The 23,283-nt window shown below is 42.5% G+C and overlaps 2 protein-coding genes across 2 annotated transcripts in view; one reads left to right on the forward strand and one right to left on the reverse strand.

Moving 5' to 3' along the window:
• xpo4 (exportin 4) overlaps positions 1 to 18,300 on the forward strand; it is a 33,469-nt gene extending 15,169 nt beyond the window's left edge. Inside the window, exons 7-13 of the mRNA XM_029459420.1 lie at positions 1,655 to 1,767; positions 8,695 to 8,852; positions 15,938 to 16,112; positions 16,670 to 16,846; positions 16,939 to 17,081; positions 17,288 to 17,433; positions 18,113 to 18,300. Coding sequence (XP_029315280.1) covers positions 1,655 to 1,767; positions 8,695 to 8,852; positions 15,938 to 16,112; positions 16,670 to 16,846; positions 16,939 to 17,081; positions 17,288 to 17,433; positions 18,113 to 18,300 — 1,100 coding nt within the window. The remainder of the gene's footprint in view (positions 1 to 1,654; positions 1,768 to 8,694; positions 8,853 to 15,937; positions 16,113 to 16,669; positions 16,847 to 16,938; positions 17,082 to 17,287; positions 17,434 to 18,112) is intronic.
• A 1,855-nt stretch (positions 18,301 to 20,155) lies between these two features.
• The window catches only part of ift88 (intraflagellar transport 88 homolog), an 18,204-nt gene continuing 15,076 nt past the window's right edge, over positions 20,156 to 23,283 (reverse strand). The window contains exons 22-25 of the mRNA XM_029459425.1: positions 22,258 to 22,417; positions 21,977 to 22,145; positions 21,487 to 21,662; positions 20,156 to 20,196 (exon numbers count right to left, since the gene is read on the reverse strand). Coding sequence (XP_029315285.1) covers positions 20,156 to 20,196; positions 21,487 to 21,662; positions 21,977 to 22,145; positions 22,258 to 22,417 — 546 coding nt within the window. The remainder of the gene's footprint in view (positions 20,197 to 21,486; positions 21,663 to 21,976; positions 22,146 to 22,257; positions 22,418 to 23,283) is intronic.

Below are 23,283 nucleotides of genomic sequence, written 5' to 3' on the forward strand. Positions count from 1 at the left end.
CTGAATTCAGGTATTTATTTGCACCTGTTAACATTAAATCCTGCAACACTTGAAATTATTGTTTCCATTTTGAAACAATTTTAGTTTTACTGGTTTGAGTCTTTTGTCTAGTTTTGTCTCATGTGAGGCAAATATAATAATAATATAATGTGATGAAGTAAAGTATGGTTAATTGACTTTACAGAACAATTACTGTATCATTATTTATTTATATATATATATATATAGATATAGATATAGATAGATAGATAGAGATATCTATAGATAGAGATATATCTATATATATATATATATATATATATATATATATATATATATATATATATATATATATATATATATATATATATATATATATATATATATATCTCAAATGACATGCCGTGAAATTCGCCCACCCCTGCTTGTGGTAGAGAGAAAATGAGTTTTGATTATTTTTGGGAAATACACACACCGTCAGGGGGGTGGGGGTGAAGGCGACGTTCCAGAGGACAAACTCTGCGAAATATTCACCTCCTCTGTTGATCTTTAGGGTTAATTTATTTGACATTCAACAGGATTAGAAAACTGCTGACTTGTTTTGGCCAGTTTGGGAGAGTGGAAGGAGTAGTAAAGGAGGGGGTTGTTCTTGATGAGCTAAGGAAAAAGCATGTCGTGTGTGTGTTTTTAAAAACTTGAATCAAGACGGGACGTGTTGCGGCTGCGTAGAGAGAAAGTGTGTGTTGTGGGTTTGTGTAAAAGCTTGTTGTGGGTGCAGAGACGGGCTTAAATAAGGAGACTGGGTGTGTGTGTTGTGGGTGCATGGAGAAAGACAGACTTGTTAAAGGGAGATTTGGAAAGCGATTTAAGATGAAAACGTTTTGAGAACGGATCGTGTTGTGGGTTTGGATGAATCTAAATCGGAATAAAATGTGTTTTGAGGTCAAGGATGAAGAAAAAAAGACACATGGACAAAAGAGAGGGAAGCGTGTGATAGAAGTTTTAAGTGTTACGGGGGCAAAGAGTGGTCTTGGAAAGCAGTCAGGAGGAGAGACGCAGTGATTGGCTGAGGAGGGAGAGGGAGTGTTTCAGGCAGTAAGGAGTCTCGGGGACGTCTTGATTTGAAGAGGAGTGGACAAAGAGCCAGAGCAATGCAGACTCTCGATTGGCTGCAGCGAGAGTGTGCCTTGTGCGTTTAAGATCTTGTGAGCAGGCAGAGGAGAGAAATCTGAGTGTGCACAAGGAGGGGAGTGCTGGTAGGAAGGAGAGGTGAAGAAGAGGACAAGAGTGTCAGGCGAGTCAGAGGGTAGAGATCGGAACAAGGGGAAAACAGAGGAAGGAGGTGAAGACAGGCGTGTGAGAAATAAGGCTAGAGTGTCTTTGTGGCAGATAAAGAGCTGACGAGGGTGAAACAGAAGAACAAGAAAACAAAGAAAGGGAGGGTGAGAGAATAAAAAAAATCTTTTGTGGAATAAAGATTGACAGGATTAATGAGAGGGAGAGTTACTTAACAAGTTTCTGCTGACAGCCAAACCCAAGTCTCACACACACAGAGACCAAAATACCCATTGAGAGGGAGCTTAGTGACAGGAGCTGGTGTTTTTGTGTGTGCTGCTCCTCCTTTTCTTCCTCCTCCTCTTCATGCTGTTGTTGGCCTTAACTGGTGGCGGGTCACTGGGGCGCCACTACATCGCCATGTTCGAGGCCACGCAGAACGTCATGCTCAAGCCGACAGAGACCTGGAGGGAAGCGCTGCTGGACACCCGCATCATGGACCTCTTCTTCACCGTGAGTATCCTTTCCATCCCTCGTGTGTTTATCTGCTCAGAGAATGCAATGTTCGGAAAAGTTCAAATCACTCGATGGCACTTCAGATGGGAAGTTTGGGCTTTCCTGTTGTCACAGCGGTTTTACATTTGTGTCTTAGTTTCATTGATGAAATCTACAGATGTTTGATGCGCTTCGTGTTTCACTTGAATACTTCAACTGAAAAATGACCATATCAATTACCCGCCCCCGTGTTACCTTGAAGTCTTGAAGGAAGCGTTGTTTTCCTCACATGCCTCCACCGTGAACGATGGAGCCAGAGACGGAAAAATGTCTTGATGAAACCGAGCATCTGTTTACACACTCTCACACAACTCGTGCAGTATAATCCAAGTTGCATGTATCCTGTCTATGCTCACTACATCCCATAATGTGCATTTCTTTGCAAAAAGCAAACCGTGGTTTTGTCTGGGAGGTCTCTGTTCTGTGTCCTGCTTTCCCCTTTTCTCTTTAGTCACTTTTCATTCTGACCTCTGGATGGTGGTTTATTTATGATAAACAAAGAGAGACAGTTTGCCTTTTCATGTTGGGCAAAGAAGTTTCGCTTGACCTCATCTTTTTGGCACATGCTGAGTTTGTACTTGTTCCGTGGGTTTTTTTTCGTATGCACCATTAAGTAGATTTATGGATGCTTTGCAGTGGGGTCGTGTTATTGTGTGACTGTCCAGGGGACCGCCCGGTGATGTAAGTGTGTATTTTTGTGCAGTGGCTTGTGTGTTTTTAAAAAGGCGGCCCACGCTGGCTGAGCAAACGGCGTGTTAGAGATGTGTGGAACAAAAAGGTCAGCTCCTCTTTCATTCAGCATCCAGCCAAACCTCCTGGCTGCTCATTGTCAGATACTGCTCCACTCTGTGGATGTTTTCAATGCAGTGAATCCCCAGGACCCACAGGAGGTCATTTGAGTGGGTCCCCAATAAAATGTGTGTTTTTTGACACATTGTAGTTTTAACTTGTGTTTAATGTTATGTGGTTCTACTTATGGACTCCTCTAACCTTTACCGGTCACCACCTGTTTCAGTACCACCTCCATGACCTCTGTGTACCTCTCTGCAGTAACCCTCTGTTCCTGTTTCACTAACACTATCGGTCAACTGTGAATTACTTAATGGACAGTGGTCCACTCACTTAACCCTGTGGGCTCTGACGCACACTAAAAGTTGGAACGCTTTGGCCTTCGTTGGATGATTCAGCGTGTTGAGAGCTTTGTGACCGGCACCATATTCTCAATTTATATTAAGAGTTTATGAGGAACACTATTTGTTTAAAGTCTGCTCTAATGCTGCACGTACAGGATTTTCATAGTAAATTCTGCTTCTTTTGCACCATTTTTACCTGTTAAAATCTTGTGAGGTCTAACACTTTGAGAGGTGAAATAGGTCCTTTAAATGGCTATTAAGTCTGTAAATCACTCTTAACTTAACTTCAGTTAAGTTTAGATTAGTACGACATACAAATGGAGTACACATCACATCTTTTCTGTTATGCAGAGAGAAAGACATCCAGCTTGTGGGAGAGACTTTGCTCTGAAAATGAAACTAAAGGTGTTTTTAAAAGCAGGACTGAACAATGCATCATTTAATTTACAGGCACAATGAGTAGGATTTGTCGGTTGTGGATTGTAAACCCTACATTTAAAGTTGCTCCCTCCTCTCCTGCTCATTGAGAGTGAAGGTGCTGGCCATCAGGTGAATGCTAACCCCAGATTCACCCTAGTTTTGGAACAAGCTTTGGCTTTTCGCTGTATTTGCGCTTTTTCGGCACTTTGTCCGCCATTTTCATAGCTTCCTCTTCGATTAGTGCTCACGATCTGACACCTGGTCGCTACGTTTTTATAGAGGTTGACTCCCAGAAACGTCCTCAACCAGGAAAATAAACAGAAAAGAGAAAATCCAGGCAGATACAGACATCGCCACACACTTCTAACGGGTCATAAGTGATTATTGAGAAGATACTTGCTTTTTTTAGGGAAATCCTAATGGTATGTGTTTGACCCCAGTATACAAATCCCTTTCTTATCATTTATAATTCATTATATAATCTATATACACCGGAACACATTTTGGGCCCTGAAAAGGTTTTCAGTCTGATTGTTCTGAATTCACAAAGCAAAATACAAATAACTGTAATTGGCTGTAATCAGAGGTTTGTTACACACAACGCTCCGGCCTAATCAAGGCTTTGATTGGCCAGTCCCAGCAGTTTGGCACGAATAAAAATGTTTGTCATTTTTCGGTCTGTTCTCTTTGCTGCTGGAATCTGCAGGATGTGTTTTGTGTTGGTTTCAGTTTTCACGCCTTCAGTCTCATCTCTCGTTCTGGTATTTCTAGTAGCTCAACTGTTTGTTATTGTAAGACTGCTGTGGCCCTGTCAGCTGTCTGCGTGTGTGCGTTTAGGTCTGTGTGTGTGTTACAGTATCCTCCTGGTGATGTTGGTGCATATCTGTCTCTGTGGGATTGTCTCAATTTTAGTGTGTGTAGTATGTTTGTGTGCACGCTCTACATTGAACTGTGTTTGTGTGTGTGTGTGTGTGTGTGTATTTATTCAATTTAATGGGGTCCTCTGCTGTCTCAGCTGCTGTATCTCTTCAGCTGTGAGAGGTAACAGGCTGCTCTGTGTGTGTGTGTGTGTGTGTGTGTGTGAGGATGGGGGTACTCAGAGACACGCGCCATCAGGGTCACAGTCCACAACAGACCGGTGGCTGGATTAGAACCCGGCCCCAGGATTAGAGGCCCCTGTTAACAACCGCAGTAACCCACCCATCCCACATACACACACACACAAACACTCGTCACCCTGTTGAGGGGCTCTGGGAGTGGGGGGGGGGGGGGGGGGGTCTGTCAGTTTCCCATTAAGTGGCTTCAGGACTCACTTAGTGTTTTCAGGAGGTTGCTGTTCTCATCATTCATTTTTATTATTCTTTTTACTCCTCTTAAAGGATTATTCAGGTTCATCAGTATAGTTCTTCCCATCATTGCTATCCTCACATCAAGTGGGACAAGGCAAGACACACAAGTCAAACAACCTCCCGGTTAAACGTTCTGCAGTGTTTTGCGTGCACACAGTGTTCCTCTGCGATGAAGGATTTCACTTGCACTTACTGTGTGTTAACGTTATTATTTATAGTTATTTAGATAATCTTAAAACTGTTGTTGGCTTGTTTACAACACGACAGCTCGTGATTCATGTCCTACCTCATGACAATCCAATGAAAGAAGAGGTGCAGGAATAGAAAGGGAGGATGTGTAATTTTAGAGAGAGTGAAACACAGATGCAATTTACAGGAGCGTGAGAGAGAAGACCTAGGTGGTTGTTGGACTCCTTCAGAATCAACACACTCGATTTACCACCTGGTGACCACAGTGCAGATCCGGACGAAGAAGAAGAGTAAAGAGTACACAAACTGAAGCGTCTGTAATTTTGGCCTCAGCCGTGCGTTTTTGTCTGTTTGTGTTTCTGAGTTTTTAGTTTCTGTTTGGTGCTGAGTGATTTGGAGAGCGGCACACACACACACACACACACACACACACACACACACACACCCATGTGTTTTTATGCAGACATGCTTTTGTTCCAGCAGATGCACATCGTCAGACGTACTCACATAGATGGACACTAACACACGCAGACATTTATAGTTGTACATGAAGGGACATTATACTGTAGTTGCAGTACGGAGCTTATACAGTACATGTAGCGTCTTTTTAAGAAATGGGATGCGTCCCCTGAGCGTTGCGATAGTGTGTTTACTGCGTCCTTTCGGATGGAAAGCTACCCCCCTTAGTCCTCACAAAAATAGAAGTATGAGAGCACACAGAGAAAAGCATTTTGAGTTTAGCCAGTAAACACAATCAGTGTGGAGTGCAGGGACTGATGAGGCTGCAGCAGAGGCTGATTCTCTTCAGACTTGGCCTGCAGGCAGATAGTAACCCAATCTCAGAGGGAGGGAGGAAGAGAGAGGGTGATGGTGGAAAAGAGAGAGCAAAAGACAATAAGTTGGAAGCACAGTGTTGATTTGAAAAAAAAGAGAAAGATGAGCCTCTGAGCCCCCCGAGGTAACAGACACCAGGCTTTGTCTCCTTCTATAAATACCATTCCTCATTCTCTTCCTCCCCTTCTCGCTCTTTCCCTCTCCTATCGTCAGCTCTCTTCATCCCCTCGCCCTCACATCATTGTCTTCCTGCTTTTCTTCTTTCCTCAGTTTTATCTCATTATAGCTCTTTTTCTTTGTCTTCATCACGTATCGCTCCCCCCCCCCCCTCTTCTTAATAGGGCTGAGTATTGAACCCCAATACTTCTTTAGTACACATCAAAATGTGTCTGCTGTGAGGTTTGTGTTCAACATACATTTTTTAAATCAATTTGAATACAGTATAAGATATGCTTTACAAATCCTTATCCTGTCAAATCCCTTATCAAATGTATTTCAGTTTAGCGTTCAACATTTCTAAGCAACTTATAGATTATAGATATAGACCTTTTGATGAGCTACTATACTGTTAAAGTAAAACCCTAACCCTTCTTACTTCTGAAATTGACGTAATTCTAGTTTTGTTGAAATGCATCACAATAGAGATGATGCTTCCTCTAACAAACTATCTTTAGTAGCAGACGCCAACAGAATAACGTTTTAGAGAATCATTTAGGGAATATGTGTTAAGTTTTTGAGGGGACAACAGTCAACGTTTTGATAATGCCTTTTTTTTTTTATGAAATAGAGACTCACTCACTGCCAAAGCAAATATAATAAGCACCAAATTAGCAACTATGACAACGCCAACGCTCTGCTGATACCAAATCCATCGATTAATCAGTCTGTCATCTGAGCTGCATGCCCAAAATGTTCCATATTGTTGTATCTTGTTCTCTCCCCTTTCATCAATCCCACTCCCCACATACTCAACACACACACACACACACACACAATGTGTATCTCTAACTATAGTCAGACTCAAGGCGACTGACATTACTGGCATCGCATGGATCATTCGCTGGTGCAGCTGCTTTTTCAGAGCTTGCGCTGTTCAATCCTTTGGCCTTGCACTACCCCTCCCTCTCTCTCTCTCTCTCTCTCTCTCTCTCTCTCTCTTGCTCACTCACCCAGCTCCCCCTCCTCTCACTGAGCTCTTCCAGAGGATGACTTCACGCTCTGGAAGAGGGCAGCAGCAAAGACTACGGTGGCACTGGCTACGCTACACTACGTTAGCATAGGAGATCTCTTCCCAGCAGCGTGGCTTACGAGTAACGGGGCTCCCCAGCTGGAGAGCAGAGACAGAAAAGAGGGGAGGAGGAGTTGGGGAGAGGCAGCGAGAAAGAATTTGAAGGGAGGGAGTAAGAAGGGGAGGGGATTTGAGAGGAGGAGGAGGAGGAAGAAAAAGCAACAAGGAGAGGGAGGTTAAAAGTTTGATTGCTTCTGCGATGGAGCCATGCGCTGGCATAGTGTGTGGAGCTGATGAAGAAGCACTTACTCGGGATATAAGAGGATGACAGTTCAAGAGGCGGGAGAAGAAGAAGAAGAAGAAAGAGGGGAAACAGCTCGGACCGGCTGAGAAGAGAGCCACAGGAGGAAGGCAGTCCAGTCAGTGGACACCCATGTTGCTGAGAGGCTGTGCTGCGACCTTACTGGTGTGTTCGTCTGTGTGTACAGTTGAAACCAACAATGCGTCTTCTGCTCTTGTCGGAATGTGACAGCTCAGCACGGACAAACCCCCCAAATCCCACAACCGAACAGAAGCTCAGAGCTGAGATGAGACAGAATCGAGCAGATCTTTTTCCATCTGGAGCCGGATACCTTTCACTCCGGGTTTGATTGAGGCTGTCTGCGGGCTTAGACAAGCTCAGTGATTGTTTGTGTGAGACGGGGGGTCAAAGTGTCTGAAGAAACGGACTTGTTGATTTGCCATTTTGCTTCAGCGCCGCTCGCTGGGTGCTGGGGGTCGCCAGTGAGTATTTATCCTGACGGGTATCGGCTGATCTGATTTTGAATGTGGTGACAGGAGGACGAGGCAGGTTCACCTTTTCCTTGTTCGACCACTTTTCTATTTCAAAGTGGAATTCTGTATGCAGTTTATTTCTATTAAGTTTCATTGACGTAACACATCAAAGTATTACCAGAGCATCAGCGCGAAGTCAACACTTGTAGATTACATTTCCTTTTACACGCTGTATTGGGGGGTCAGACCGGGGTCCCTGCTTCTCCTTTCAGAGACATACAATGTAAAGGCCTTTGCAGGGATTGAAAAGTCTTAAAAAGCATTGAATTCCGTTCCAATAAAAGCCGCAGAAGGTACTTAAGTCTTAAATTTCATGTACGAAGGTCTTGAGTATTTGTCCAACCCCCCGAGGATGGTGACACTAGTTGTAACTGTCGGTAGACGTTACAAATGACCAGCGAGTGCCATCAGACCTGTAGCAAACACTGTCACCGCTGTTAGCTAGCTTCTAAAGTGTACATTTTTTGCAATCGGTTAATTATTTTTTTATTTTATCTATCAATCCATTTTCCACGTACGGGTCGACGTAAGAGGCAATATTACCGGTAATTATTTATTTAACTAGGAATGTTGTATAGAGCTGAGAAACTGTTAAATGATTGTTTTGCTGTTGTATCTACTTTTTATTTTATTAGAAACTGTTGGATTAAAACTATACACATGGCACAGAAGAGCCAAGAGACGAGGAGATGGATATTACATATTGCATGTGGCCAAGGAGACGATCGTGAAATGATCCGTTTATTAATCTCTTTCAGTCAATTGTTGAAAGTGTGCCGAAGTTTTTCCACATATTTTAAGTCCGCCTGTCCTTTTCCCAGTGCTTCCCAAGTTCTTCCCTTAACTTGAGATTCCTCTGTCATAAACTGAAACCTACATTTCTTCTCTCATCTTGCAGGTACACAGGAAGATTCGGGAAGACTCTGACATGGCCCAGGACTCCCTGCAGTGCCTGGCCCAGTTGGCCTCCATGCACGGGCCCGTATTCCCCGACGAGAGCGCCCAGGTCTCCTACCTGGCCCACCTGGTGGAGGGCCTGCTCAGCATGATCAATGGGTCAGTGTGTCACTGTGCAGTTTGTCGGCAGCTTGTCAGTTGTGTGTTCAGGGCTTTGTAGTAGTTGTGAAAGTGAAACTGCGTGTACAAAATGTTTTTAGTCATGCTCGTAGGATGACCCTAACCCCTGAACCAAAATGAATGAACGCAAAGCTCACGGCAGTGACCTGCTCGATTTTAAAACGCAACGCAAGTATTTATATACGACACAGTTCAGCAACAAGGCGATTTAAAGTGCTTCATGTAAAACCCTCAAAAGCATTCAATTAAAAACATTAAATATTGAACATTAATTAGCCGAGCAAATAGAAAATGAAAAGTTAGAATATAATTTGAATAATAATACAAGAATAAAAGTTACAGTGAAGAGTAAGAAATGAACAATTAAGTAATTAATAATAGCAGCTTAGCTTTTTATAGTGCCTTTTTAAGGGGACCTAGGACGCTTCACATACATGAAGGCAGGACAAATAACACTCGGCCGGGATGTGATGAAGGCACGGCTCAGGGTCTCTGCACCAGAGGGTGTGATGATGGCCAGGATCTGGAGATGTTTGTGACGTGGTAGAAAGCAGATTTGATGTGTGACTGGAATTGAGGGAGAGATTGGAGTCCAGAGTAACGCAGAGGGAATGGGCGGACGGAGCCGCCGTCCACGTCGAGGAGATTAGAGAATATTACATTGTTTTGTTCCAGTTGACACGAGCAGTCATTCAACTGTCGTCATCACATCACATTAATCCCTCTCATGCTTTCTTCTGACAATTTGGCAAGTCTTGATAGTGAGGCTTTAGAAGCAGACTGAACTAATTCAGACCTGCCTTTTCAAAGCAGATCCCCCGGGGCATGCAGAAGTGATTACACACCCACTGCATTAAAATAAATGAACTTTCCCTTTGCTAAATGAATCTTACTGTGCAGTGATGTATTAAAAAATAAAGACATTCTGGCCATAATAATCACATGAAGTCAAAGGACAAATCGTGGACTTAATTTACTTAATAATAAGAATATATTCAAATCTAAATGTAATGCTTTTGTATTAATAAAACCTCAGCTGCAGCATTTCAACTGAAGCATTCAAAAAGGGAATCGGTAAACACCGTTACTGTTGTGTTACCTTGGCTACAGTCTCAGTAGCTGTTTATCTCCCTCCAGTATCTCAAGGATTTCATGTTTCTTAAATTCAAAGACTCAACAAGTGATGGAGGCCAACGTCAGCAGAGATGTGACGCGTACTGTGCCACTTCTGCTTTATTTACAGGAAGTAATTGCTTGTTGATTCTGTGTTTTTAACGGCCTCTGATGTTCGCATCTGCACACTCTGTTTGTTACTGAACTGGAGGACAAGCTCTTCCCTCTCCGGCCAGTTTCACATAAAGTTAACCAGGAACGTATGTTTTCTAAAACAGTGGATCAGATCATACCTTTTTATTTCTCTCTCTGTTTATTCAACCAGAGAGGGGAAAGGATCAACACAAGCAGCCACTCAAACAGCGGTAAACACTGAGTGTCGGTGTGTTTTAAGTGCATCAGTCGTACAGTAGGAATCTTCTACAGTACTATACTGTGGAGCGGCCTGACCCGTACAAAGACTGATTCCCGTTTTTACAATTCTAGCTGGAACCTGAATCCTAAAACAAAACTATTACTATAGAAATATTCTAATTCTATTTAAGTAACCTGGTTTTTATAGTGGAGTGGAAGCCATCTGGTAACTGAGGATAACCCCTTGACATGCACAATCTCATTTTCATTGGGGGTCCTCGGGCACAAAAGCAAGACATTTAAACATTTAAAATAAATGCATCAAGGAAGCCTCAAATATGAATAGTAATTATTATTAATTAAGTATATTATAAATAATAATATTGATAAATGAAAAGAAATGATGAAACGTATCCTTTTTTTTTAAATAGCACCTCAGATGTCAAAAAGTATTTCACAATAAAAGACGACAGACAAACACACTGCTGTAATTGCTCCCAAAGAAATTGAAAGTCACATACTTTAAGAAATTGTAGTCCTTAAAACATATAATTGTGAAGGTGTTTTATCACATTCAAATTATTTTGCCACTTTTATTTCTCTCACTGATAAAATAAGATATTACAGATATTATAATAATAAAAAAGGGAAAGAAATCAACTGACAATTGAATATAAGGTTGATATCAAAGAGAAGAATTAAACCTGTGAGCTAAGTTTAGTTTTGACTGAAGATATTGTGAAAGTGTGCGGTGAATTCAGGCTTTTTGACCAAAAAAACCGAAATGACAAACTAAGCTCTTGTTTCAGCATTACTGCGTTTTCATTACTCATAAAGCAGGAGATGCATGAAAATGGAAATCTGTTTCCAAATTGTGTCTGTTCTCAGTGTTCACCTCAATTCATGTAGCTGAAGCTCGCTTTACTAAGCCGTACTGAAGCCGTACTGAAGCCGTACTGAAGCCGTACTGAAGCCGTACTGAAGCCGGGCGTTCTGAGCCAAGGAAAGAAATGTTCATTTCTGAAGCTCAGCCTCAAAGCCAATGTTTCTTAATACTTCCTGCAGAGGTGTCATTTTGGACTTCTGAGTCAAGAGTCTGTAATCAGAGCTTCCAATCAGAAGTAATTCAACACGTGTTTTGAGCCTTTGTTCTGCAGAAATAATCAAGCACTCAAGAAATCAAGGAAACCAAAGTGACTTACAGAAAATGTTAAGTTGTATTCGAGGGCAGGTGTGTGGCGTTAAAGAAACAGCCACGAGGCCTCCTCGCTCTGGGATTCTTGTTCGGCCTGAAATAGAACTTCATCTTGTGCTCAATAACATTACGAGTTGTGTGATCCTGTGGCTTTCCTCACAGGCGGCTGTTTGGAGCCGTGTGTGTGTGTGTGTGTGTGTGTGTGTGTGTGGCAGGGGATCACAGTGCGTTTGGGGCTTCAGGAAGATTCATTCAAAGAGATTACTGCTCTGTTTTTAGCGGCTGGGTGAGGCGGCGCTTTTGCTACAAAATATTTCACAAAGATCAATCGCGTATCAAAATAGTTGCCGAATAATTGTTTCGTCTCGAATAAAGAAAAACCCTGTGAGCATTTGGTCCTGTGCAGGAGACTCTATGTCCCACTGTCGCCTGTTTGCTTCTCTATGATTCCCTAAATGTTTCCAGTCGGTTTAACTCGTAATAGAGCGACCTTTAATGCAGATTTGAGTCGATCTGTGCTGGATGTGATCAGATTATCCTCCCGTGAATTGAATTCCAGCTTCAAGACTTTGCTACAGTAGCTCGTCACAAACATTGTGTCTTGGCTTCTTTTGGATTTCTTCTCAGAGATACTGGTGACGAACACTGAGCTCCTCTGTATCCAATCTGAGCCGCAGTCAATTTAATCTCTCCTGTAACTCCAGGTGCTTCTTTACGTTTAGCTATCTCACATCCGACCTTGGATTATGACCTTGAATCTGTTTCCTATTCGGCCCCTTTTCTAATAAATCAATTTGACTTGAGCACTACAGAAACGCTTTTAAATACTTTCAATCAAACTTATTCCTCACTTCTTCTATTGGAGAGTTCTGTTGATTGGACTTTTATTAACAGTCACCTCTATGAAACTGAAAGTACCGGTAAGCACATTTTCCCTAAAGAAATATGTGCCTGTCGTGCTAAAAGGAAAAGCTAAATAAAATACTTTTAATACCCATCTGAATGAGCTAAAGCTGAAATACAGTTTGGCCGTTAAAACGTATTATTTAAATATGTTTTACACATTTATTTTCAACACTCTTGAATCACTAATGCTTCTTAATCAGACGTTTCCTGCTGAATGTGAAAGATTTCTGATTTCCACCAAGAAGATCGAAATATTAGAAATCTGAAGACGTATATTGTTCACATTGCTTCAACGTTTGGTTGTTTTGAGTTAATATCTTTACACACTTTAGTAGATGCAGTCTCTTACGTCTCTTACGTCTCACAACTACAATACATGCGTTTATTTTTACGCTGAAGATTCTCGACTTCACCTCCCCGTCAGTCCCAACGACGCTCTCCGTGAGAACAAGACTCCCTTCAGTGTGACACTGGAAGTTAATGAGAAATTTAGTTTCATGCAAATCGAAAGTAATTTTAGACTCAGAAAAAGTGAAGCGGCGGGGGGGGGGGTTCATCGGCCCTAATTTCAATCTGCCTCCACTGTTTTAATTATATTCAGCTGCAGTCGGTTCAACGTGCAGCTGCACGACTTTTAACGATAACACATTACCCCCATTTTATTATCTCTCCGCTGGCTTGCAGAGGCTCTTCGAATACAATTTAAGGTTTTATTGTTCAGTCATAAAGCCTGAAATGGATTTGACCTATTTTGACAACATGCCCCTACAAAATTTCTTTTGGAGCAACTCAACATTTTAACTATTCTGCAACCGCTTTGTCCACCTTAAAACATCTCTACTGGCTGCTGCTCTATATTGTATTGATTCAAATGAGTGCTTGGTATCACTTGAAATGCTTCTGACACTAGTGCAGATGTATACCTATACATTGTTTCAGTTAAAAGAAGAACATTTCTCAAATGTTATTTAAAACACAAGCAGCCCGAACGCATACCTTTTCTTAAATGTAGTCGAATTAAAGCGAGAGCTGTCTGTCAAAGAATACAAAAAGTACAAATGTGACCAGATGTTCGATGCCAGCCGTGCCAGACACGCATTTGAACCAAAAACGTCCAGTTTAATACCCAGCCCTGCTCGTATATAGTTGTTTTTTAATCTTGTTGTGGCCGTCATGTAGTCACTTTGTAACTGCTAATGAAGAAAGGTATACGGTTTTTAACAGAAAGGTGGTGTTGGGAACGGTTAGTGTGATTATCTGGAGCCAATGAGTGCAGATTTTATGTTCGCTTGTGGGTGGGTCTCTAGTCAAAGTGGTTCTGATCTGAATTAAGAGACCACACTCGCGTGTATAAATAACTGAGACACACACACGCACACACACACACACACCAGCTTGTTGTTGGACCACGTGATCCAGTGAGTAGGGGTCTCTCCCTCTCTCTTCTCTCGCAGGCTCTCTCCCTCTCTCTTCCCTCCTCCTGCTCCGTCTGTAATCACCTATTCTTGGAGCTTTTTTCCAATTGCCTCATTGGAAAACCATGCGGAGAGGGATGGCCGATCTGCAATGATTGAACAGTTCTGCTCGCAATTTAACTCCATCTGATAGAGGTTAGCTAGGCCTCTCACACAATGTTCCCCTCTGACGGGCTGTGCAGAGGTGTGTCGGCTCGGACACAAATGCAGGATTGAGATTGTCCTGGTGCAGCAAAGGCAACACCAGAAATATGCAGAAAACTCCAAGAGGTGGTATTTGTGGAGTTCTTTATTCCCTTAGCAGAAATGTAGAAACCCCAGGAAGAAAACGGGTTTTGCACTCTATGCATCATTTAAGCATAAGCTTTTAGATTTTAAGAAATATGTTTGATCGTATGTCTGCAGGACAGAAATGCCAAAGATATGTTTGAGGTCATTTAGAAAGTCAAACTTTTAAAAGGTTTGTTCACCAACGAGCACTGATGTGTTTATTTTTCCAACTTTCAAATGTTCCGATCAGTAAATAGCTTTGTTGGAGTTATTTAAATACCAGACTGTACGGATCCTTATTAATTTGTATTTATTTATTTCTTTAATGTATTTATGTAAAAACTTAACTTTAACTCTCAATTATCAGTAATATCTGTCGAACGTGAACTCATCAGGGTTTTCTGTGACAACTTAAAGTATTAAAATGAATAATGATTCATATTTAAATTGTAATGTTCTTTGATTGTGAGGATGCACATACATTTGTAGATATGCGTATGGTCATGGGGAGTTCTTGTGACCTTAATAAGTGAATTACAGGATCATGTATTTTGCAGAGATGTTTTTAGATGGTTGTATATGTTTGCGGAGTTTCTCTGCAGTACTGCAACTATCCAGATACATTTCTTGTAAAGTATGTTCTCAATTAGAAACACGTTTGTGGATAAATCCCAGCCAGCCTGGTTCACTTAATTCTGACTTGTTTGGTTCATGATTTCTTTTGTTCCTCTTACGTTGAATTTTGACATTTGTTATCGTTTGTTTCCATCTGCCTGCTCACAGTTGTGTCACGTTGTGTGTAAAGCAGTGCTATCACTTGTTGCATGCTTTAGTGTGTTTCAAGCGGAGGAAAAGTTCTGAATGAGATTTCCCAGAGAAATGATTTTGAGATACCCAGGCACTTCTCACGAGGAGTTTAAGAACCCTATTCGTTTGTAATTAATGGTTAACATGCAAAGATTTGTGGCAGACAGTGGTTCAGATCGTATTGGGTTTTGTTGCTGGATGTTTGAGGGACTGTGACAAATGCAGGTTTGACTGTTAACGTTATGAATGTTTAAACATCGGCGTGTTGGAATAGTCTGTCAGACTTACAGCATTTAATCAGGTGTCAACGACTTTGTTAACTTGAGTACATTGCTCCTCTTGCTCTCCTCTAACATCTCCTCTAACATCTCTTCACATTGATTGTACTGATTGTACAGGCACTGAGGTTAAATGTGTCCAGATGTTATAAAATCCATATTACAAGCCCTTTTAGAAATTAACATGTGAGCAAAGTGTGATTTCAGCGTGTCCACACATGCTTCATGCTTCATGGTGCGATGTGATGATAAGAGTCTCCTTTTTAAAACGAGAAGCATAATTACAGCCGTTCTTTCTCTCCTCTTGTGCTGCTCCGTGTACCATGAGGAAGAAATACCATAAAAATAACCTCAGATGCAGCTGTGGAAAACTGTTCAGGGGTCAAGTTGCCCCGGAGTTTTAGTCGAGGATCAATTTTCACGTCTGTTTCCAAACCTCACCAGCGAGTGGACGGGAAAGTGACCCCAGTTTATCCTCAGAGTGGAAACTGTCCTTCCCCAGGCCAAAGCACGGGTCTGAATCTGAAAGTGGAAAATAAAATCAGTTTAACATTTTCTGTCAAACATAAAGCCAGTGGACTTTAATAACAAACTATAGTACGAAGTCTACCACATAAAGTATGTACGTCTTTAAATCACTTTCTATTACCTGCCTCCCCCCCCCAGGATTGAGATTGAGGACTCAGAGGCAGTGGGCATCTCCAATATCATCTCCAATCTGATCACCATGTTCCCGCGGAGTACTTTAACGGCGCTGCCCAGCGACCTCTTCACCTCCTTCATCAACTGTCTCACGCTGCTCACCTGCTCGTTCGGACGCAGTGCCGCCCTAGAGGAGGTGGTGAGTAATGACACCTTCAACCTTTGTTACACTAAGGTTCATCTTGTAGAACAAACGTTGCTTTAAATACTGTGATTGTCCACTGTGAGCATAAAGTGAATACAGTCGCTCACGTTTTGTGACGTTTCAAAGGTCTGAGGACCAAATCGTCCAAAAATAAATGCGTAGTCTTTTTTAGTTATTTGAATATGTTTTTAGTCTTAATGTTTTAAAGATTACCGGATAATCATAACTTTGTGCAGCAGACATGTGTTGGTGTTTTTTGTGTTTTTGTTTTTTGCTTTCGTCTCCTGTTAATCATCTCGTGAGCCTCTTGAATTCATTGCAGATGTTGGGAATGCTGTTGACTTAATGTTTATTTATATTACATAAACAAGGCGATATTCAGTAAATGTTCAAATTTAAGTGATTAAAACAAAAAAGCCTCGACATCTGCTCCATGTGGAATCGACCTGAATGATTCATTTCACCGACTCGTCTCTGGCAGAACACAGAGATGTGAATAGTTTCATCATGAAAATCGTTTACATCCATTCGCTGCTTCTGTCTTCTGTCAGCTGGATAAAGACGACATGGTTTACATGGAGGCCTATGACAAACTCCTGGAGTCGTGGCTGACGCTCGTCCAGGACGAGGAGCATTTTCCTCGAGGCTGCTTCGTCCAGCCGGCAATCCAGGTCTTCAACTCGTACATCCAGTGTCACCTGGCTGCTCCTGATGGCACCCGCAACCTGGTGAGACTCTTAAAATATAAATATATATATTTATAAGTGTGTCAATACGAACAATATCCTCCTCTTTAACTCTGAACTCTTAATTTCTTTAGTCAGTGAATGGCATCTCATCTCATGAAGAGGAAGAGATCAACGAGCTGCAGGAAGACGACAGAGAGTTGTTCTCCGACCAGCTGTCCAGCATCGGCATGCTGGGACGTGTTGCCGCTGACCACTGTATCCCCCTGCTCACAACGTAAACACTTCAAACTTAACCAAACATCACACTTTTTATATCTATATTGTTTATACGTGAATCTTAAATATGTGGCAAAACTTGCTGTTTGACCTTTCGTTTAGTTTGCATTATTATACAGTCATTGCAGATGTATTGTGGCGCTCAGAAGGAAGCTGTGTTTGTGTTTCTCACGTTAACGTTGGTGTTGTGACGTCGTCCTGCAGCCTGCTGGAGGACCGGGTGACACGGCTGCACGGTCAACTCCAGAGGACCCAGCAGCACCTCATGGCCACGTCTGACCCCGAATCAATGGACCGCAAAGTCCTGGACGACCTCTATGAGGACATCCACTGGATCATACTGGTCTCAGGTCAGCAGCACGACATAAAACTTTGGGGTTTTTTGTCTACTAACCCGCTGAAAAATTGCATTTGAACTATATTTGCAGTCAAGTATAATATGGTCGAAACATATATGTGTATATATATATATTTAGAGGGCACAGAGTGTGCAGCATACATGCACACAGTACTGTATGAATGAACTGTAATGTAATAATGTATGATGCTGTATGATGTTCTAATACACTTTTATATAGTTCACAAATAACTTTTCCAGCGCACTTCATCCCACTTAACTGACTTTATTTGTGGACGAGACAGAAAAACAGAACTCCACCCAGTTCAGTGGGTTTGTGTTAATGAAACATTGTCTGACGCAGCTTCATTAAAGCCTTGCAAATGTAACGTTTACTTAACATTTAGGCCGAGTGGTGGTGAAATCTGTATTTTTATTATTATGGTTTGTTTATGTTCAGGGGATACTGTGGAGTACAATTAAACACTAAAACTGGAACACTTGTGTAAAACAGACTTTACACGCTGACGTTGAGAAGTGTTAAGTTCCTGAGTCACACCTGTTGTTGTTGTTGTTGTTGACGAGGCCAATAATGTTTTCATATTTTATTCCGATGCGAGTTTATTTTATGTTAAAGGTTTAGAGAAACCTAAAGTCAGCAGGATGTAACATTTCGTCCGTGCATCCTCCAGGGTATTTACTAGCAGACGACTCTCAGGGCGAGACGCCGTTGATCCCCTCAGAGGTGATGGAGTTTTCCATCAAACACTCGACAGAAGTGGACATCAACACGACGCTGCAGATCCTCGGCTCACCGGGGGAGAGAGCCTCGTCCATACCGGGCTGCAACCGCACAGACTCAGTTATCAGGTACCGTTGAAGGTCGATGTTACGCTTGCGTGGCTCCAATACTGCTGAAAAAACGAGGAATGTCCACTTAGAAATCAGGTGCTTTGATTTTAAGATGTGCTGTGAAATGCTATTGTTCTGTCGAACTGGATACATCAGAGATTAGAGACGATGAAATAGACACGTTTTAGAAGTTGGAGCCAAACGGATTTGCAAATATTTAGTGTCCTATAGAAAGTTTCTAAAACCCTCTTTTAGTCTCAGATTTCCAGGAAGTGAGATTAAAGCTTGTATTCTTGCCTTTGTTGCCATTAAAAGATCTGCGAACAAAGACTCAAATTATATACGTGGAACCTTTGAAATGTCGTATTTTGCTTTGTGCAGAAAAGCATTTTGTTGCTGCAATGTTTGGTTTACAGAAGATTCTGTGTGAGCGTGTTCTTGTTTGTTGGGTTTGAAGGCTTGGTAGGAAATGAGACTCCTGCAGAGTTACTTACTGGCATCCGGCTTTGAGAACTGGAAGGTCGACTGCTTGAACCTCCAAACGAACTAATAAATATGTGTTGCTGGGGTGAGGGAGGATTTGACATGCAGTAGCTGTTTGTCGGTGAAGCGGTCTGCAGCACAGGATTGAAATGTATCTTTGAGACTGAAGCCTCGAGGAGCAGACGCACTGCTGTCGAAGAGATTGTCGAGGTGACGTCTTTGTGTCCAGCAGTCCTTGGATGTTGTGACGGTTCATAAGATTCTCCCAGAATAGACTTCCTCACTGTCTGACGTGTTGTCAGTTATTGTCCTATAAAGCTGAAGTTCTGTCACATTCACACACACACACACACACACACACACACACACACACACACACACACACACACACACACACACACACACACACACACACACACACACACACACACAGATCAGTGTCTCTCATTTTCATTCTGTCGCACATTTTAGACTATTTTTTATATATATTTTGTGACATTTTATATACTACATACTGCAGGTTGGAATCAAAGAGCATTTCCATTCCCCAACACATTTCTAGTCACTGAAGGGAACGTGTGATGTGCTGCTGCAGTTAAACATGATCTACTGGACCACAGCTTACAATGTCCACACTGGATCTGCAGGGCTGTCGAAGAGTCGTCGAGCAATACAATTGATCGAAAGGTTATTTCCTCAGGGGCTGAGATTTCTAACTGTGTGTGTGTGTGTGTGTGTGTGATGTCAGATGGTCAGTTTCTGCTACTGTTGGAATTTGAAACTTCTCGTGCACGATGTGCTCCTCCCTGTGTGGCCTCTAAAAATACACGAACACTGTAATGCAATGTATTGCAGGGATGCAAAGTGTATCTAGTTGCTGCTATCGGACGGGATTTATTTTTTCAACAACAATTAATGATGCGCCGACGGTATGCGACTGTGGTGTTAGAAACGTTGTGCGGTCCGGGGATGTTGTGCGTGCGTGTACAGATAATCACAGCGACGACAATAGATAGTCACAGCAGCCAGTGACATTGTCTGTTGAAGGTTGTTGAGCCCCTGTGTTTTCTGGATTGCTCATTATATAGAGTGAGTGAGTGTGTGTGTGTGTGTGTGTGTGTGTGTGAGGGGATTGACGGCAATGACAGAGGATTGCAGAGATGCATGGCCGCCGGCATCAGGTTTCCTATCAGCGAGCGTCCGACCCTGAACGCCTTAAATGTCAACGTGGTTTTGTTTTCTGCAAACAATGTGAAACTGTGCACTGTCCTCGCCTGAGTGGGGGGGGGGGCGACGACCCATAAGCTGCTTTAAGCCGTCTGTCCTCTATATGATGAGCGTGCATGGACCTGACTTTGTGAAGCCCCCTCCCCAAAGGGCACGACGATGATGACTTTCTGCTAAGGTTTGATCATTTTGTCGTAGTCGTGGGTGATTTGACCTGAAATCAAAAACCCAATTAACGGTCACATTTCCCTCTGTAGCAATAAATGGAACTATAGTTTTAACGTGTAATAATTCCACCTCTGCGAGAGTTGTGTCCTCGCAGTGCACCTCCGCTCTCAACAGCGCCGACTTGTTTTTGTGTTTTGTTTTGAGATTTAATATCAAGAACTACAGAACTAACCCGTTCTCTTTCTATTCTCACATGTGAAACATCTTAAATGAAGCACGTTGGCTGCTGGATGTTCCACTTTCCTCATTCGTTACAGTTTTCCATCAGTTCGAATAACATTGAAGAGAAATGAACAGCTGAGATGTTACAATAAAGTCTAAAACAAAGAGCCGATTATCTAACGGACTTCACTTGGAGACGCAGGAACATTGTGTGCACAGTAACTCTGATGTTACAACACATAGTTTGAGTGACAGTTCCACTGTTTACCTTTATTTTCTCTTCTGATTTGTTTGCAGCCTTTGTGTTTGTATGACTGTTTGTGTTGCTCACATCAGGGATGTTGCAGTTTTCCCAGAGCTTAACTCATCGAGTTCAATGTCATTAGGACCAATATAAGAGAGCATTTCAAGTCTTACGCTGTGGTTCATCAGAACAATCTTTTAAGCACAGCTACAGAAAATAGTCTGGACATTTTGTAATTCTTCGGCTGTTTATAGAATTAAATGCGTAAATTGCCGGCTGCACGTCTGCCAGGGCCGTGGTTCCTCTCAAAGTCCTAAAGAGCTGCTAACACGGAGAACTTAATAAGTCTGGTTTCACGCAAAATATTTTTACAGTCCTGTGATGCTTCCCCCCGTTCAACCCCCTCCCTCCCAGGATTATGGATAAGTTCATTTAAATGTCATTTTTAGACTTTATTTTTGTCTGTATTAAATCATTTAAACTGGTGCCTGTCTTTACTATTTATTGTAATAGTCTTATGTATTTATGATGGGACAGGGTATTTAAATCATTGATAAATTAATGTTTTGCACAAATCAAACAATCTGTACAGAAACACACGTGAAGTGTTGCAACAAGTCCAGTATGAATTATTCTGATCATCGAAGGGATTGCTCTGCCAAACTAACAATCACAATTTCACAAGAGCCCAAAACAACAAAACAATTGAGCAAAACCCAAATTATACTTCTACGTGTATATTAACGATACACACTCACAAGCGTCACATTCTTACATTTAAAAAGCAGTTTGGCATTTCTTCCTGGTCGATTACATACATACAGTTATACGTCTCTCACACACACACACACACACACACACACACACTACCCTCAGCCCAGTATTGCTGTTTGGCGTCAGAGTCCATGTGAGCAAAGCCCCCCAGGACCAGAGCTTTCATGAGAGACCTCTGCACAGAGCTGGACAGCAGGTGGAGCGGCGGGCTGCGGCTGGCAAACTGCTTGGCCAGGTTCCACCAGCTCTCACACTGAACCACGATGTTCGCCCTGAAGAGACGAGGAAGAGGAGAGTCTGTTACAGTCTGTGGTGGGGAGGGATCTCTTTTTAAATTGTTCCATCTCATGTCAAAGGAAGCAAAGAGGCTTCAGACTATTCAAGATATTTAGGAAAGCAGAAATGCTAATGTTGCATTATGGGAAAAGTAGGATACATCATACTCCACATTGAAACGGTTTATACGATGTACTTGAGCCATTGTATCGGCCGTTATAAGAGAAGTGGACTTTAGCATTTCTTTCTTTAAAGAAATGACTAAAAGAATGAAACGCTTGTTGCAGCCGTACACCCCCTCGGTCCTCACCTCTCCCTCTTCTCCACCAGCGCCACAGCAGCTCCACGGTGTCGTTGGCCAGCCCGGCCTCTGAGCTCCACACGGACAGGTTGTTTATCACCTTCTCCAGAAGATATCCCACAATCCACTGGGCCCCCTCTGTGTCTACACCAAACGCTGTGATCAGGGGGATGCTGATCTGAGGAGCGATGTGGGGAAAAGACTTTTAATACGACAAAACTGCAGAGAGCAACACAGCACGGTGAGAGTTCTACACGTGTGATGTTATGGAGAGGTGCGTCAGCTCGTACCTGCTCGTAGAGCTTCTCGTCCACCAGCAGGTACGTCTTGGCCCATCGTCTGAGGAACCACAATGATGTCCTTTCCCATCTGTGGCTCAGCAGCTCCGTCAGACTCGCTCTCGTTGCTCTGGACTCGACCTCTGACGTCCGCAGCACCGCTGATAGCAACCTGTGACGGGAGAAGAGAGAGCGGTTGGACTTAAAGTGGACCCATGGGGGAAAGGGAGACAGATAACAGATAAAACAGTACGCATGAGAACGGGAGGGGAGCAGCTCTCCCTCCTATCGTTACATGCGTGTGAATTGATATCCAGTGTAATTGTGTGTTGATGTTTTTCTTTTGTAAACGTCAGTAAAGAAATGTTTTTAAAGAAACAAGGTCATGACAAGATAACAAGCTCAGCAGAGAGACAACGGGCAGTGAGCAGCTTCTTATTCAGGGAGTTAATACTTATATCATTTCGGCCTCGACATCTCGATGTAGGCAACAGTCACAATACCAAGGATGCAGAGAAAAGACAAATTGATAGAATTTGCAGCTGCGTGGCCGCAAGGCGACAGCCGGAAAATGTCGACATCGTTCTGTGTAATCCTCCGACAGCGCAGACACACACGCCTGTGTTCAGACTGCTGCTGTCTTTATGTGGACAATGAGGCCATTATGGTTGTATATTGTACAAACCATAGTTCACTCTGCATTGATTGATTATTAAAACATGAATAATCGTAGAAAGTTTTGTTCTGTATGCGTTTCTTAAGTATTCATTCATGAACGTGTTCTTGTAAGGCGCTGAGGAGTTAATGGAAACACTCACTTATTCCTCTTCACTTAACTCGCTCTGCGTGCCGTTCTTCTGTCACTATTGTGTAGAGTTGCTTGTACTGCACACATGTAATCCGGGTCTCCAGGTGGATGAGAAGATCTCACGTCTGAACTGGAAGCATTGCAGCAGGTGCCAAACGAAGCCGGTTCATTGTGTGGACACACTTTGAAGCGTCAATCAAGATGACATGAAACAAACTGAAGATTTAAAT

The sequence above is a fragment of the Cottoperca gobio genome, chromosome 21, assembly GCF_900634415.1.
Source record: "Cottoperca gobio chromosome 21, fCotGob3.1, whole genome shotgun sequence".
Lineage (NCBI taxonomy): Eukaryota > Metazoa > Chordata > Actinopteri > Perciformes > Bovichtidae > Cottoperca > Cottoperca gobio.